Source organism: Daphnia magna, linkage group LG4 (assembly GCF_020631705.1).
Source record: "Daphnia magna isolate NIES linkage group LG4, ASM2063170v1.1, whole genome shotgun sequence".
Classification (NCBI taxonomy): Eukaryota; Metazoa; Arthropoda; class Branchiopoda; order Diplostraca; family Daphniidae; genus Daphnia; species Daphnia magna.
This window is the reverse complement of record NC_059185.1, coordinates 12,869,053-12,884,481: the sequence shown is the minus strand read 5'-3', so window position 1 is coordinate 12,884,481 and position 15,429 is coordinate 12,869,053. Positions and strand designations below refer to the sequence as shown.

The following is a 15,429-nucleotide window of genomic DNA, read 5'->3' as shown; positions in this document are numbered from 1 at the left end:
TGTGCCTATGTGGTAAGACGGGCTGTTACACTAGCTGTTAAATGTGTCAGTAAATGACATTGGTATGTAGCAAAAGTATATGACAATCAAAATCAATGTAAAAAAACTTTTTTTAAAACATAACAAAACCTGAATGGTCTAATATACAATTCATAACAACCCTATTAAACTAACCTTGCCCTTTGATAAATTTATTGCCAATTTGTCTAATTCGCCCAATCAACTTATATTTCATGATTAATTTTAAAATTGCCCTCAAAGTGCTTGAAAAAATGATTAGAATACTCAGCTAGATAATAGTTCAATTGTTTTCTCTACATCTAACAACTAGGTACACAAATCATTACGATTACTTTGTATTCCGGTTAACTCGAACAAACATAAGAGTACATTGTAACGTGTCAGTGAAAATGGCTGGTGTAGTTTGCCAAAAATTTAAATGACGTCGAAAAAAATTGGCCTACAAAAACGAAAAGATGATGCGTGGTGGGGAACGAAGCGTTAGATGCTCAATATTTTCATGAAAACGCCAGGAGACCCTCATTCAGCTCATTAAATTGGAATAATTAAATGTTGGTTGAAAAAAACTAGTTGATGGTGCTTTGAATTTCTGTGCTAAACTGATTGAGTTTTAGCGTTCAACCCAGGAGCGGCCTAAATAAAAAGAAAGATAAATTAAGCCACTATTCAGTGTAAGACAATGGACACAATTTTACTGGAGTTGTAAGATTGTCCGCCTCCATAGCCTCTGTTACCTCCTCCATAACCTCCACGACCACCATAACCGCCTCCCCATCTGGAACGGCCTGTAAATTCGAATTTAAAATAACCATCTAACAAGAAGAAACAAATTTAAGCCTTTTTTTTTTTACCTCCACCACCACGGTTTGAAGATGCAAGCTCAAGAAGTTTGGGATTCACAACTTGGTTTGCTTCTGTTAGAACGTTCACCAAATCCTGGGCCTGCTTAGAGTTGTTGGGCGTGAAAAACGTGTAAGCGGTTCCTGTGCGTTGCGATCGGCCAGTACGACCAATTCGATGGACGTAATCTTCGGAACAGTTGGGATAGTCGAAATTGATGACGAATTTAACGTCGTCCACATCTACGCGATTACAAAACAAAGATCAGAGAAAGAATACGCAATGCTAATGACCCGGCAACCAATAGAAAGAGAAAAAAAAGCCCTTTTCTGACAAAACGATTGTCACGAAATACGAGAAATAAGAAAAATATGGAGACCAAGGTGCGGAGTTGTGTAGTAGGAATTTTTACCTTAGATACATTCGAAATTCCTTTGTTTACACTGTTCCGCGTGTGAGAGTAGAGTACACTCGCCAGTTGCCGGCACACGCCATGCGCTGCTTGAATTTCAAGTTCTCTGACACGCCCGTCCCATCTCAAATCTCCGAGATCGGCCAGGGGTGGAAAAACAAGGTGCAACACAGACGGCGCGCAGGACTTTGGGCGAATTTCCTCATCGTCTCTTAACAACTCAAGCCCAAATTGACGCAAATGCTTCCCAAACCCAACCAACCAACCCAAACTAAGGCAAGGCGACGGGCAAACACATTTGTTCTAAGAATGTGCGCAATTTGTCTCAAAGAAGCGATGCCACTAGGAACCAGTCCACAACTCACTGCCATGTGCTTTCTTAGTACGTGCCACGCTTGGGAAACCCCCGCCTACTCCATGACTTTGGGAGAGCAAGAGGTCTCAATACAGGCTACGTACTCGACACATTGTTAGCTTAACTGTAATGACAGGAGTAAGGAGCAGCCGAAGCGACATCAGCCCGCCGTTGCCTCTGAAATGAAAAAGTAGACAAGGCAAAAATCAGAAAAAACAAAAGCTGGAAAACCAAATCAAAGAGTTCCATGTAGAGAATAACTCGGCAGGTTCTTCAAGAATCGTCTTCTCGAACGAGAAAAATTTCCAGCCCTTGCAACGCCATTGTTGGATATCACTTACCTAGACCACGAGCAGCCACGTCAGTAGCTACTAAAATGGGTGCTTTGCCTGAGCGAAATTCGTTCAAAACCCAATCACGCTCAGGTTGCGCCTTATCACCATGAATGCACATCGCCGGCCATCTAATAAAGGAACCAATTAATATTACGTTTTGATGTTAGTAACAAAGAAAATATCTACCCATCGCGGCGCATGGCTCTTGTGATGCTATCAACTTTTCGTTTTGTTTCAGCAAAAATAATGGTTTTGTTCTCATCTTCGGCACCAATTTCCTGCAGCAAAGTCATCAGTTTGGTTTCCTTTTCATGCTCTTGGCAGACGTCAATAATTTGCAAAATATTGTGGTTAGCAGAGAGGGTCAGAGAGCCAACGTTAATCTGAATGTAGTCGGTAAGGAACTCTTCAGCCAGCTGCCGCACCTCCTTCGGCCATGTGGCAGACCACATGAGTGTTTGACGATCAGGCTAAATAAATTCGATTAGAGGGTTTCTTTTTTTTTTCCAAACTAGAATTATCGACTTACCCGAATTTGTTCAATAATTTTACGAATTTGGGGCTCAAAACCCATATCAAGCATCCGATCGGCCTCGTCCAAAACCAAATATGTGCAACGACGCAAGTTAGTCTTGCCAGCTTCAAGAAAATCAATAAGGCGACCAGGGGTTGCAATCATGATTTCCACACCACGTTCGATATCGCGTAACTAAGGAATAACAAAAAATGAGTAAAGAAAAACAAACATAGTGTATAGAAGCTAGAGGATTCCTGCAGCAGTTTCGGCTACGGCATCGAAGACTTCTACTTTTAATCTACCTCTATTATGCATTCCATGATGTTTGAATTTGGCAAACAACAAGGCCAAGATTCGAGGATAAGTCTGAATGATCAAGCTAAGTAAACGGAAATTACCTGGGGACCCTTTGGAGCTCCACCAAATACACAAGTGTTGCGAATACGTGAAGATGAGCCAAAGTCCTTTGCAGTGGATGAGATTTGTTGAGCCAATTCACGAGTAGGGGCTAGAATAAGTGCAATTGGTCCATCTCCAGGTTCAAGATAGGCTTGATGGTTAATGTGCACAATGGCAGGGAGAGTGTACTGAACATTGAAGAAAGCAATTTAAATAAGTTAATCACAATAGTAAAACCTAACAACTTACAGCTAAAGTCTTTCCAGATCCAGTTTGGGCAATCCCAACCATGTTTGATCCACTCAAAGCAATTGGCCAGCCTTGAGCTTGAATAGATGTTGGTTCTTTGAAACCTTGACGTCTAAGGGAAAAATTTTTTTAGCACAGGGAAACTAGTAGAAAATGTAACTCGTTACCTGAGCTCAGTCATGACATATTCTGGAAAGTTTGCTTCATCAAAGGAAGTGATAGGGAAAGGAACATCTCTACCGCGGATTGTGATATCCTTGCTAGCCCTGTACTGTTCAACCTCGTGAATCGACTTAACAGCCAAGTTAGGGTGTGGCTTGTAAAAATTCTTTTCGAATGGTTGAAGGCGATCCATCTCCCATCTTGGCTTACGTAACTTATCTCCGGGTTGAGCTTTCTTGAAGTCACGATTGCCCCCAAAACCAGAACCCCCTCCGAAACTGGAACCCCCTCCACGAGCTCCTCCGCGGAAATCTGACCCGCTATAGAAATAAAACATTTTAGTTGTCGAACAGATGACTGACACTCTAATCTATGTTAAATATACAGTGCTAATTATCGTCAACATTACTATCGCACTCCAATAGGACCAAGCCTTGAAAGCATTGCAAGTTTGGAATGTGAAATGAGTGCACAACATCGTGGATGACAAGTTAATAGAATTTCGTTTACCTTTTACGATCTCTGAAAGACATATCGGATGTGGTTTCTTCTCTGCTACAAAAAGAACGTTGAAATGTTGAAATTGGTGAAGAATAGACTCGGATGACGTGAGATAAAGAGTCTTGCTGTAACGACGTTGCCCTGAAAGTTGTTCTGTCTACGCAGCTGCGTTTGGTTAATGCGCAGGCTAGGGCTCTCGACGTAAAAAGAAAGACTGATCGGAACATGTTGCCTTTGTAAAGAAGAAAGAAATGCCCAAAGGGAGGACTGCAACGTTGTAAGCTCAACCTTGAAAACTTAAGAAAAGCGTAAGGCCGTAGGCTAAACTGGCTAAACTTTTCTAGTAACGAACTATTCAGCTTAAGAGTTAATAAAATAAAATTATTTTTTATTCTTTAATGCTCAATGATCATTTTGAAGCACTTAATTTAAATTTTATTATTCATTTAAAAGATGACAATGGCAACGTTTTCCCTAGGTCGGCCATTTGATTATTTTGTGTCATGTGGCAGAAGGTTTGAATTTATATTTTTGCAATTATTTTCATCACCATACTTCTTTAAAATATGTTTTGGTAAAATGGAATGTGGATAGAAATAATTCCTTTCATTATTAATATTTTTTGTCTTTTTAATAATACAAAAGCACTCTTAATTTAAATCTTATGTAGATTGTTTTATTTGGACACCGAAAGAAATACAATATGCACAGCCTTAGTGACAGAGAATTATCGATTCGTTTTTAGCCATTTGGGAACGTTCTTGTTCTTGTTCACGACCGAGGTGTCTGATGCAGGTCGCTTAGGCCGCTGATCTTTAGCGACACTGCCATCGCTGTCTGCAGCACTTACAGCCGTGGCCGTAGATGTTGTAACAGAATGATAAAGTCGGCGACTTGCATCTCGTACAGCAGCAGCGTAATCGGAAGGGTTAAGGCGGAATTTCTCTTTTAATACGCAATGGGAACTAATGTAGATAAGGGACGACGGAGTTAAACCAATTCGATGAAGGGATAGGGAAGTTTCGATAATTTGCTTCGGCGGCGTCGTGAAAAGTTCGAAGTTCTCCACTTTTGCATCGAGATATTCCACCAATTGTTGCTTAACTTCAGCTAATGTGATTTCTGAGGGCAAAGGCATCTGAAGAACAAAGCGGTCACTGAATTGGATACGCAAAACCGTAGTGGGATACTTTTCCAATAGCTGGAGTCGTCGTTTCTCTTCTTGTTCGCGACGCAATTGAGCGGTAATAAGCGGAGCGTTTTGTAGCTGATTGTTTTGACAAATTAGATCGTTCATCATCCTACGGACTTCTTCCTCTGTAAGCTCAAAAAATTCGTCTGATTCTTCGTCATGACGGGTAGAAATGGAATTGATATCTTGTGGAGGCATGTAAACCAATACTCCTTGTTCATTGAGAAAGTAAACTGACTCTTCCACAGCAACTTCTACTTCGGCAGCTTCAAGCTCTTGACAAGAAAGCAAACTATTGTCTTCTGCATCAACAGGTCTGTTTTCTTCAGCTGTGATATGAATTGGCTCAATGTGTCTGTTTTTTTCATCTGTAATATGAATTGGCTCAATATGTCCTTTTGGTAACAAACCTTTTGTTTCAACAGCAGATTCTTGTTTTTCAGCTGGAATAAACTGTTCTGTCACCTTTTCTGGCATCAGAGTAGATGTTTTCTCCGTTTTATTCTCCAATTTAACTTTTTCAACTTCTCTTCTTTGTAATTCAGGTGATGGAATCCTTAGGGTTGGTGCAATAATCCCACCGACATGAAGCTGTTCTACAACTCCTGGTGATTTCGTAATATATCTTCATGTGTAGAAAATGTTAGAATACAATATTTTGGAATTTAATTAGCTAATAATACCTGATGGCTGCCTTGCCATTTAAAATCTCCAGCTGAAGTAGAGTTGTCATCTGCAGCATTTCCTTGGTTGCTATTTCCTTCCTCATATAAATGCAAACAGGAATGTTGGCTTTCAGGGTTGCTAAAGATGGGTCAAGTTTACTTTGCGCTTCCCAATGTTCAAGGATGTCCCACAGAGTAACTAATTTAATGAATGATTATGCATGATGAATAATCCAAATGCAGAATGGATATTTAAATTATGCAAATATAAGTCATAAAGATAAAGTTGTTTACAACCTTCCGGATGAAACTCTGCAATTAATCTTTCCCCTGAAACAAGCTGAAGGGCTAAAGTAACAAGAGAAATTTTGGGAGGTGCTTGAGGCTTATTTGCATTCCGAGATTTTGAATACATGCTGCAATGTGATTATTCGTTTGGTTTTTTGTAAATAGTTTCTCAGAAAGTGCTTAACTACAAACGTTTCCAAAAATTATGCAGACGAAACAAACATTCTCAGCATCCTTGCCAAATGATGCGTTGCCAAAGAAAACTTGACTACTTGAGCATGACTTGAGTTCAGCCAGAGTCCCAGAGAGCAATTGGAAGAAAACAACAATATTTAATAATTGAAAACCACGAAACGATACTTTTACCTAGATAATCCGCTCCATAAGATAACGCCGTTGATCTGATGGGCACAGAACTCAGCAACGCATGCGAAATGTGAAAATTTTTTATCTACTCTCATGGTTTAAATTTCTTCGCTGATGTAGCGATGATGTCGACCTTGCTGTGAATGCTTTTTTTTGTGTGGAAGAACTAAGAAATCAATTGAAAGGTAGTTATGCAAATTTGTGCTTAAACGCGCTATACGTGGTCCCATAAATGAAATATGGTGAATCTTGCACAAACAAAATAAAAGGAAAGCAGACGTGTAAATCAGTAAATGCTATGGAAAGCATGTAGCGAGCAGCTATACAAGCAAATGACAGAAGGTTCATTTCCGATGAAATGTAAATACATGTTTTTCGCTGCAAATGTGAGTGCTAAGTGCTGCATAGGTGAGTTCCGACATGAGTTGACGGCAATGAGTTCATGTAGTATATTCCAAAGCAAAGATTTGCGCATTGCAACTGCTGCCCCATATTTCCTAATTCAAATAGTCATATAAGCGGAATCCTGTATGCTTTTGGCAGCACACCCACATCGCAAATTCCAAAAGCGAAAAGGAATAATAATAAAAAAATCTAAAAAGTAACCATCTATTTGCTTCACGTGTAGGACACCTGTTGAAATATTAAATGGTGGCTCGATTTAACAAGAATAATGCGTAGTACCGGTATGGTTAGGCTACAGCTATCAAATGTATGGCTTCCATCCGCCTATAAAAACGGGGCAAATCGTTAGCGGCAGGACACAGTACTCTCTGCATTCGAGAAAGAAACGCAGTAGGTTTAATTAAAAACATGGCTCATTTTTACGGAATCCATTTAGGTATATTGGTCATCTTGGCTCTATGTTTCACATGACCGAGTGCATTAGCCCTTAACGAGGACGAGCAGCTGGATCTGCAATTGGAAGACAACTACGTAAGAAACTTGATACATTTCTTTAAAATATTTAAACTCTAAATAACCATTGCGTTTCAACATTCTTTGTTACTTTACATGTTGCACTTCAAAATTTTGAAAGGTGAAAAATCCTAAAATTTCGGCTGGTAAAACAATTCGAACGGAAGTTGATGCTAAGGAACGACAGCCCGGGTGCTTTTGGAATGGATCGGCACCTTTCTGCCAAGGATACTGCAATTCGAAGGTTTACAAAACCGTTACATCCGACCGTTGTGGAGACGGCAAATGTTGTGCCATGGGCACAAAAAAGTATTGTTGCCCCAAAAAAACGTAGCTGATGAATTGGTTAAAATCAAATGACCGTTTCAATTGGAAAAAAACTACTGTGCGGGAGGAGGTATTATTCCGTGTCCACATTACGATGTGAAGCGTGGTTAAAAGAATAAAACTAATGTAAAAAAGAATGATGACTTTGTCCAATTGACGACTTCATAAATTGGTGAGATCAGCAATTCCCACTAGATTGCGCTATGTCATGAAAAAGAAAAAACGAGCAAATGAATATTCAACGTAGAAATATAATTTTCAATTCAATAGTTGTTAGGACTTTCCATAACAGGTTTGGCTTACGTAGGAAGATGTCGCTTTCCACAGACAAAAACACGATACGTAGCACGTAAAGGCACAATGGATGTCTTATCCAGCGGCATGGATGGATGTCTTATCCAGCGGCATGGATGGATGTGGATTTTCCTATGGTGAAACGTTAATTATTTTACCATTCTTTTCCTAACGTTACGGATATTGAAGTAAAATTTTCTCGATCCCATGGACAGTACTGATCGATCTAAAAACTAATGCAGGAATTTTTCAATGCCTCTGTCATCACCCCACTTGTACAGCTAAAATTACAATGGTATTCACTTTTAAATTTGAGTTGAAAACATTTGGAATCATCATGTCTCTATAATTACCTCCACTAATGAGGTATGCATCCAGTGTATTGTGTCCGATACAAACAAAGCTTTGTTATGACGCTCCCAATCCTGATTAGGCCTACCTCTTCTGCAACCCTAAATGAATAGATGAAAAAATTAATAATAATAATTAAATGCCTATGATATCAAAAAAAAATTTTTTGAGCTTTTCTAGATTAAATATGTTTACAACTTTGGAGAATTCTACTTTTACACCACTGGATGTTTAAACCCAGGCAGGACAACAGAGAAGCACTGACTCAAAGAGTTTACAGATCTGCAGTCAATGCTGCAATGGGCAGCAGATTATGATTCTGCTGTAACGAAGTTGGCTTTATTTTATGGCTACCGTGCCAACACCTTGACAGTCTATTGAAACTCTATAATATTTTTAAAGGCTTCCACCAATATAAAAATACTTGTACAACATTGTCTTCACCAAACTATCTTTACCAGATTGTTAGATGCTTGCACCAGCCCATTCAATACATTAGTAAACAATCGTTTGCTCCTGGCAATCCTTAAGTTTCAGCAACACCAAAAAGGAACCTATGCATGTGAAGCAGACAGCAATTACGAAAAACCATCCACTTACCATGCACTATGGATGTTGTTCCACATCACTTGGTGTGGTGCAGTAATCTTTTAGGCAGATTCTCAATTTCTTTAGACCTATAGTGCCGTAAATAATCCCTTTCCTCTAGCCCAACAGACTGGAGGAAAACTTGAACATCCTGAATAGGGTATTGTATAATATTGGTAAACATTGAAATGAAAATAAAAGTAATATTTTGGTCTATAACGACAAGCATCACTTACCACTAACAACAAGGCATGAATGTCTGGTTCCTTCATCATATTCCTTTCCCTTTTCAATTTTTTGCGAGGAAGTGCTATTACCACGTGTTTCTTTGTGTCCAATTTACCTGGCTTCTTTGAGATTCAGGCTGTCGGTTTCTTCCAGGATGTTGCTGGCTTCCGAGTTCCAGTTGCCGCCAAAATCGTGATTTTAAGTTTAACCTGGCACCATCTAGCGACTTCAAAGGAGACTTCCCTTCAGGTTGTAGCAACCAGAAGCAGAAGAACGCAATGGCTGCTATTTTGAAGAGTTCGAATTTCAAGTTGTTAACTCGAAATTCTGTTATTCGTTATTCATATCGAACCGCTTATTATGTGCTGTAAGTTTATTTCCTTTTTAAATTTTTTATTTAATATTTTATAGAGAACAAGTGAAAAGGTGCAATATCAGTTTAGGATGGTTAACTTTATGTAAGTTGCAAAAGAGATAGGTCACAGTATTTTGTGTTTGCACAGGCTACCGGAGATTCCTCCTGATACGCCGGAAACAAACCCGGTTCTTCGAACGGGAGAACTCCTTGATTACACGCCAATTTCAGCGGAAAAGTGCCTAAATGCCGTGGCTAAATTATCATTAGAACAAGAGTCAGGAATATGGAAATTGGAGAATCAACTTACAGGTTTCCATTTTGAAGTGATGGAATAGCTTCAGTAATATTCAATGTTCTTTTGTAGAGCCAGGATCATGTGTCACTTTTGAGTCCATTATGGATCCCCTGGAAAGGCTTAGTGCTCCTCTAGATGCAGCGTGGGGAGTTGCCAGGACGCTGTACGTCACAGATAGTGAACGCATGCCTTCAGAAATTTACAAGCAGATCCATAAGAGAGCACGAAAATCAAGATCATTAAAGTTTCAGAGCAAACCCATTTATGAGGCTTGCAAGGTAGTGCGCAAAGCATTATTAAGGATAGTTGAAAGGTAACAAATTCTGTTTTTTAGGGTTTAATGAATGAAAACCAAAAGCTAGACCAAAAGCAAAAAAGATTGTTAAACAAGTACATCCTGGAAGGACGGCTGAACGGCTCGGAATTGAACGAATCTGGTTTAAAATACTACATCGAAGTATCGCGTAAGCTGGAAGAACACAAGTCAAAGTTCCAGCAAAAAGTGGAGAAAGCCACAAGTCGGTTTAGTCTCGTTCTGACAGATCCAAACAGCGTTCGTGACTTTCCATCTGAATTGTTACGTGCCACAGCTCTGGACAGGTAAGCTGTTGGTCGAGTAGTAACCTCGCAATCCTCGAATTAAAATTTTCGACCACATTCGTTCACAGTTCGGCTCCGAGTCGGGGTCCATGGAAGATCACTCTCCAGCCGCACATCTATTCAACCTTTATGGAATATTGCTCAGACCCCTTGCTGCGCTGGAATGTTTGGCAGGCCAACCGAGCCCGTGGGTCTAGTTCTGGTGACAGTGCTCTTACCACTAGTCTCGACCTGGAAGAGATCCGCTTCCAACGACGTGATCAAGTCAAATTGCTAGGTTATCCTAGTTTTGCCGCAATGAGTATGGAAACGAAAATGGCCGGCAGTGTCGGCAATGTCAACAAAATGATTGAATTGCTCTTGGAAAAAGGTAACTTCTAAGACTACCGGATGTAAAACTGAAACGTTTTTACGTAATTTTTTGCTTGCTTTTGAGAATAGCTTTTCCGGCTCAAGAAAAGGAACTAGCCACATTGGAGAACTTCGCCAGAGAGAGAGGATTTGAGGGCTCGTTGAATATGTGGGATGTGCCGTACTGGCGACGCAAGCAAGTTTCGTCACTGTGCCAGCACGAGGAAGGCGATATTCGCGAGTATTTTCCGTTGCCCAGAGTCTTCACCGGTTTGTTGGCCCTGATTGAAGAGATCTTCAATATCCATTTCGAATTGATTAATCAGCACAAGAACGGCACCACTGCTTGGCACGAAGATGTCTCTCTATACGCCGTCCGACATTCTGATGGGAAACTTATTGGCCATTTCTACTTTGATCCATTCTCTAGGATAGGTGGTTCAACTTAAAACGTCCCTTTCAATCTAGGTCAAAGTTAAACAATGTTTGTTTATTACAGGACGGAAACTTCTGAGTCGTGAAGCTGCTTCCTGGATGATTAGCACACGAAGCCGATCAGACATGATGAATCATACTCCAGTGGCCTCGGTTGTTATGAATTTCACTCCAAATCTTCATGGCATCCCATCACTCTTGTCGTTCCAGCAAGTGCAGACGTTATTGGCGAAAATTGGACATGCGCTGCAGCACATGCTGACTGAGTCACCCTACAGCGAAGTGGCTGGCCTTACCAATCTCGAATGGGATGCCGTACAGATATCGGCACAGTTTTTCCAATTATGGTCATCTGACTGGACAACTATGAGTAAAATCAGCGGCCATTTCGAATCCGGACAACCTTTAGCTCGTGAAACGCTAAATCAGCTTAACCAAGCCGCAGTGCATATGTCAGGACACGATCTTTGCCAACAACTCTACCTTTCCGCACTTGACATGGAACTATACTCGACTAAAGATTTTTGGCTGGACGTTGTCAAACGATTGTGGCCTAAATTTCAGCGCTTCCCACTCGAGAAGACTGACGCGCATCCGTGTAATTTTACCGACATTGTCAGCCAGGACATGGCAGCCGCTTATTATTCTCACACTTGGTCGAAAATGGTGGCTGCAGATATTTATTCTGCTTTCCAAGAAGTCGGAATGGAAGACCGTACTGCATTGAGAACTGTTGGCGAACGGTTCCGGAAAGTTGTTCTCGCTAATGGTGGTACAGTGCCACCTAGTGAAACTTTCCGCCAATTTAGAGGACGAGATCCTTCTCCAGATGCATTGCTTAATTATGCTAAATTAAAATGACATGTAGATAATAAATTTAGAATTCCATGATTGTATTGTTAACAATTGGAATACACAAGATGCTACACAAGGTACTTAAGCCCAGTTGGTAGTAGCGCCACCCCATTCGCCAGTAGCAGATGCAGCAGCAACTGGAGCACCCCAATCGTCAGTAGGAGCGCTTGCCCAATCTTCAGCGGCAGCAGCATAAACGGTAGGAGCTGCAACAGGAGCGGGAGCCTCATCAGCCCAGTTGGTACTCTCGACAGCTGGCTCAGTATTCCAATTGTCAGCTTGATATTCCTCGGGTGCAGCCTTGATAGGTGCAGCTGCAATAGCGGCAGCCTCCTTGGCCTGTTCCTCCTTCTCGATATCCTCAGGATCGCGGTAGAAGAACATGTCAGCCATGATGGACCACTCGAGATCACGAGAGATTTCACCACGAAGGCGCTTAACTTCACGAGCCAGCATGTAGAACATCAAACCAATCGAGTGAGATGCCTGAAACGGAAGTAATGGTTCTCTTTAGACAACTCTCCTTTCAATGGTACTTCTACATGTTTCAATTTTGAATCAGAATCCGGTAAAGCTAAATAAGGTGAGTTTCATCACTACAGTTATGATTGGACTAATCATCATGCTGTGATACACAATTCATGCATGAACATGCATGAATATATAATATTTTCAGTTACCTTGTTGTTGCAAGGGATGGCAATATCGACGTAGCGCAGGGGCGAGTCAGTGTTGCACAAAGCGATTACGGGGATGTTGACGTACGAGGCCTCAATGATGGGCTGGTGGTCAGCGCGGGGATCCATGATCACCAAAAGACGGGGCTCGCGGAAAGCGGCCTGGATCTGGTTAGTGAAGGCACCGGGAGTGAAACGACCGGCGATGGGAGTTGCCTTGGTGTAAGAGGCAAACTTGAGGGCAGCACGCTGGCCCTGAGGACGAGAAGAGATGACGAAAACATCAGCTGTGTTATCAATGGCTACAATAGCCCTTGCAGCCAACAACAGTTTCTCATAAGTCCTGCGCAAGTTGATGATGTGAACACCTAAGAAAACATTTGCTTTAAAGGCAATTTTGACTTGGCAGAGGTTTGAATGGGCTTACCATCAGAGCGACGTTTGTAGACATATTGTTCCATTTGGAAATCAACATTGGTGCTACCAATGTGAGTGGTAGCAGCCAACATCTTGGTAACATCATCCTCCTTCAGAGACAATCTGTCTGAACCTCCCGACATTTTCTAGTTGAGAATTATGAGTTACGGAACCCAACCTGTAGATAGATACAGGAAAATCAAAATAAGCTTGATTACATGATAATAAAGGTTATTTGTGTTATTATAACAAACTTTTGATAAGGCAATATCGATGTTACTGAATAAATACATTAACTTTGAGTAAACAAATTTGGCAAATCGCGTACAGAAAAATGCTTACATTCTAGGTAAAATGTGCCACTTGCACCAGTACACCCGGTTAGATTAAAATTGTAAAAAAGGAAAAAAGCATCCGATTTTTACAACAAACGTTTAAAAAATTTGCTCGACGGATTTCGGAAGAGATTTTCCAACAGATTAAATAGACTACATCAATATAAGCAGACGGATGTCGTCAGATAACATTTGATAGAAACAAAAAAAGTACCCACCAAGTTGAACGCCAAATGGGAAAGTGGACTGAGTTTCCTATCCTCTTCTGCTACGTCACTTCAGTATGTATGGAGGAGTGGTAAAAAATGACAGATGGCGTTGCCAGATCTCTCATAGTTGCGCTCAAAAAGACGCGGCATGGGGCTCGGGCCGCTTGGCCCCGATCACATTCTAATCGGGGACACCGCTAAGCTTCCCCGATTTAAATAAAATGGGGAAGTTCGGTGCGGGGATTTCTTTTTTCAGTGTGGAACGGTGCTATAATCGGTGCTGCACCGATAGCACCGCTTCAGCCATAGGGGGTTAGTCTTACCAGTGACCTTGCGTTCTGATAGGCCAACGAGAATCACGTGACTAGGGTCACATTTTGTTCTTGTTGGCCGCAGGGCAACTGCCAATTCAGATCACTATTCATTGGTAATCGGGGAAGGCACCGATCACCGCACCGAGCACCGAAATCCCTTCCCCGATTAAGATTATTCCCGCACCGGATCGACTAAAAAGTTCCCCGATTGGCGCGGGGCCGAGCGCTAGGCATGGCGGCAAAATGTTCTAATTGTTTTTGTTTTTTTTTGTTTTTTTAATATTATATCTGATTATATTACGTAAAAACTGCAAAACATGAACCATTTAGTTTAATGTACCAATTGTATTATTCTTCTTTTGAAATAATACGAACCAATTCAATCCATGATTATGCACACATAGTAGATGGGTTTGCACTGGTTTCTTGGGCTACAACGCTACATTGAGTCAAGGGTGAATAAAAACACAACAGGTTGACGAAGAATGGAATGACTAGAATAGTTTTAAATGAACTCATAAAGCAAATCAGCAAAATGTTGACAGTTGTATGTAAGAAAATTGTATTCCTGATTGAGATAATTTTTCCTCCAAATGTGATTGATGAGCTCCATCACTGTCGCACTTCCAGCTTCCAGCCAGCCAGATGCTCCCTTCACCTTTTCAACTCCTTTGCCGATACTGGTTGTGCGCTTGGTTCGCCTGTATCTATAACAAACGCTGTCAAGGTCCTTTGACCGCTGAATGGTGACGCCTTCAGAGTTTTTCTCAATGGACCACCACCACGCGTTCGTTTCGAATACAATAAAAGCGTGATGCAACACATTATCTATCAACTGCCAGGAGCCTAGTGGGTGCTTGTAATACCTAACCTCAATAATACGCTCTGTGACGTCAACCAGCTCCGACAGTTTTTCACGTAATTCAGAATCAGTTATCCAATAATCACGACCCACGGGTGAATCCGCGTTAGGATCGAAATACAATTTTTTCGTGTAAACCCCACCGGTACTCCTCGAGTCTGACATGGACGAGCTTGACGATCCCATGCTTTCCACAGGCGATTTCTCCAGCAAGTATTCGAATTGTTCTCAGATTTCCTCTCACGACTTACGAATGCGAAACTTTGAACGAAACGTAAACGCACTCGTCACCAAAAGTTAAAAGCCTTCGATCCTTTGCTTCACGAGGCACCAAGCAGACGAAGAAGCGTTCGTGCAGCGTGACTGGCAGAAATGCAATGTTGAGCTGGAGGTATGTTTCTTCGCCTCACGACGGGGCGCCGCAGAGGACATCTGGTGTAAAGACGAACGATACGTACACACAAAAACTGCACAGTACTGCAATCCTGAAATCACGCTTCCTATCGTCTGTATGTGCAAAAGGAAATGTAACGCCTCTATCAATGATGCCACATTTGAAACTGAAAAATAATTCGGCTGCATATTCCTCGTTGGTTAGCACTCCTTGCTGTTCAGTGTCAATAACATACCGACATTGGCAATGCAAGGAAAGAGACGTTTCTTGCCGGACAAAAAAATTGTTTTCGCTGTTTACTTAGGCAAGCAACGGCGAG

General features: G+C 41.3%; 5 protein-coding genes and 1 long non-coding RNA gene across 8 annotated transcripts; 1 reads left to right on the top strand and 5 right to left on the bottom strand.

The window, feature by feature from the left end:
- Positions 1–342: 342 nt before the first annotated feature.
- On the bottom strand, positions 343–4,016 carry LOC116920221 (probable ATP-dependent RNA helicase DDX17). 2 transcript variants are annotated; one of them, XM_045172777.1, is made up of 10 exons: positions 3,801–4,016; positions 3,296–3,610; positions 3,129–3,240; positions 2,879–3,067; positions 2,493–2,672; positions 2,150–2,433; positions 1,970–2,091; positions 873–1,103; positions 717–806; positions 343–654 (listed from the first exon to the last, which is right to left on the bottom strand). In XM_045172777.1, the coding sequence occupies exons 1-10, from the start codon at positions 3,821–3,823 to the stop codon at positions 632–634; spliced, it is 1,569 nt and encodes a 522-aa protein (XP_045028712.1). In that variant the 5' UTR covers positions 3,824–4,016; the 3' UTR covers positions 343–631. The 2 variants fall into 2 exon arrangements, with proteins under 2 accessions (XP_045028712.1, XP_045028713.1); XM_045172778.1 differs by having other exon boundaries at positions 756–806.
- Positions 4,017–4,445: 429 nt separating this feature from the next.
- On the bottom strand, positions 4,446–6,565 carry LOC123466318 (tether containing UBX domain for GLUT4-like). Of its 2 annotated transcripts, XM_045172774.1 has the most exons (4): positions 5,946–6,565; positions 5,667–5,847; positions 5,394–5,608; positions 4,446–5,312 (listed from the first exon to the last, which is right to left on the bottom strand). In XM_045172774.1, exons 1-4 carry the CDS (start codon positions 6,061–6,063, stop codon positions 4,519–4,521), a joined length of 1,308 nt encoding a protein of 435 aa, XP_045028709.1. In that variant the 5' UTR covers positions 6,064–6,565; the 3' UTR covers positions 4,446–4,518. The 2 variants fall into 2 exon arrangements, with proteins under 2 accessions (XP_045028709.1, XP_045028708.1); XM_045172773.1 differs by having other exon boundaries at positions 4,446–5,608.
- Positions 6,566–8,020: 1,455 nt separating this feature from the next.
- Positions 8,021–9,195, bottom strand: LOC123471446. The gene is made up of 4 exons (XR_006645904.1): positions 9,017–9,195; positions 8,793–8,931; positions 8,195–8,293; positions 8,021–8,122 (listed from the first exon to the last, which is right to left on the bottom strand). It is a non-coding gene; the product is annotated as an uncharacterized LOC123471446 (long non-coding RNA).
- Positions 9,196–9,216: 21 nt separating this feature from the next.
- On the top strand, positions 9,217–11,982 carry LOC123471444 (probable cytosolic oligopeptidase A). The gene is made up of 7 exons (XM_045172772.1): positions 9,217–9,375; positions 9,512–9,675; positions 9,731–9,939; positions 9,996–10,261; positions 10,330–10,631; positions 10,703–11,047; positions 11,112–11,982. Exons 1-7 carry the CDS (start codon positions 9,287–9,289, stop codon positions 11,906–11,908), a joined length of 2,172 nt encoding a protein of 723 aa, XP_045028707.1. The 5' UTR covers positions 9,217–9,286; the 3' UTR covers positions 11,909–11,982.
- LOC123471445 (40S ribosomal protein SA-like) lies at positions 11,924–13,676 on the bottom strand. Its single transcript, XM_045172775.1, has 4 exons — positions 13,550–13,676; positions 13,007–13,174; positions 12,583–12,947; positions 11,924–12,388 (listed from the first exon to the last, which is right to left on the bottom strand). The coding sequence occupies exons 2-4, from the start codon at positions 13,137–13,139 to the stop codon at positions 11,984–11,986; spliced, it is 903 nt and encodes a 300-aa protein (XP_045028710.1). The 5' UTR covers positions 13,140–13,174; positions 13,550–13,676; the 3' UTR covers positions 11,924–11,983.
- Positions 13,677–14,179: 503 nt separating this feature from the next.
- Positions 14,180–15,397, bottom strand: LOC116920363. Its single transcript, XM_032926588.2, has one exon. It carries the CDS (start codon positions 14,900–14,902, stop codon positions 14,360–14,362), a length of 543 nt encoding a protein of 180 aa, XP_032782479.2. The 5' UTR covers positions 14,903–15,397; the 3' UTR covers positions 14,180–14,359.
- Between the last annotated feature and the right edge of the window lie 32 nt (positions 15,398–15,429).

What these genes read in the sequence shown, in the direction of transcription:
- LOC116920363 (XM_032926588.2), bottom strand. Translation starts at nt 14,902, where the DNA reads ATGGGATCGTCAAGCTCGTCCATGTCAGACTCGAGGAGTACCGGTGGG.
- LOC123466318 (XM_045172773.1), bottom strand. Translation starts at nt 6,063, where the DNA reads ATGTATTCAAAATCTCGGAATGCAAATAAGCCTCAAGCACCTCCCAAA. An exon ending in TGCAGAGTTTCATCCGGAAG is followed by an intron (nt 5,848 to 5,945) that starts GTTGTAAACAAC and finishes TCATTAAATTAG; the next exon opens with TTACTCTGTGGGACATCCTT. An exon ending in AATGGCAAGGCAGCCATCAG is followed by an intron (nt 5,609 to 5,666) that starts GTATTATTAGCT and finishes CTACACATGAAG; the next exon opens with ATATATTACGAAATCACCAG.
- LOC123471444 (XM_045172772.1), top strand. Translation starts at nt 9,287, where the DNA reads ATGGCTGCTATTTTGAAGAGTTCGAATTTCAAGTTGTTAACTCGAAAT. An exon ending in CGAACCGCTTATTATGTGCT is followed by an intron (nt 9,376 to 9,511) that starts GTAAGTTTATTT and finishes GTGTTTGCACAG; the next exon opens with GCTACCGGAGATTCCTCCTG. An exon ending in CGTGCCACAGCTCTGGACAG is followed by an intron (nt 10,262 to 10,329) that starts GTAAGCTGTTGG and finishes ATTCGTTCACAG; the next exon opens with TTCGGCTCCGAGTCGGGGTC.
- LOC123471445 (XM_045172775.1), bottom strand. Translation starts at nt 13,139, where the DNA reads ATGTCGGGAGGTTCAGACAGATTGTCTCTGAAGGAGGATGATGTTACC. An exon ending in CTACAAACGTCGCTCTGATG is followed by an intron (nt 12,948 to 13,006) that starts GTAAGCCCATTC and finishes ATGTTTTCTTAG; the next exon opens with GTGTTCACATCATCAACTTG. An exon ending in CCATCCCTTGCAACAACAAG is followed by an intron (nt 12,389 to 12,582) that starts GTAACTGAAAAT and finishes CTTCCGTTTCAG; the next exon opens with GCATCTCACTCGATTGGTTT.
- LOC116920221 (XM_045172777.1), bottom strand. Translation starts at nt 3,823, where the DNA reads ATGTCTTTCAGAGATCGTAAAAG. An exon ending in TATGTCATGACTGAGCTCAG is followed by an intron (nt 3,241 to 3,295) that starts GTAACGAGTTAC and finishes TTTTTCCCTTAG; the next exon opens with ACGTCAAGGTTTCAAAGAAC. An exon ending in TTCAAACCGTGGTGGTGGAG is followed by an intron (nt 807 to 872) that starts GTAAAAAAAAAA and finishes TCGAATTTACAG; the next exon opens with GCCGTTCCAGATGGGGAGGC.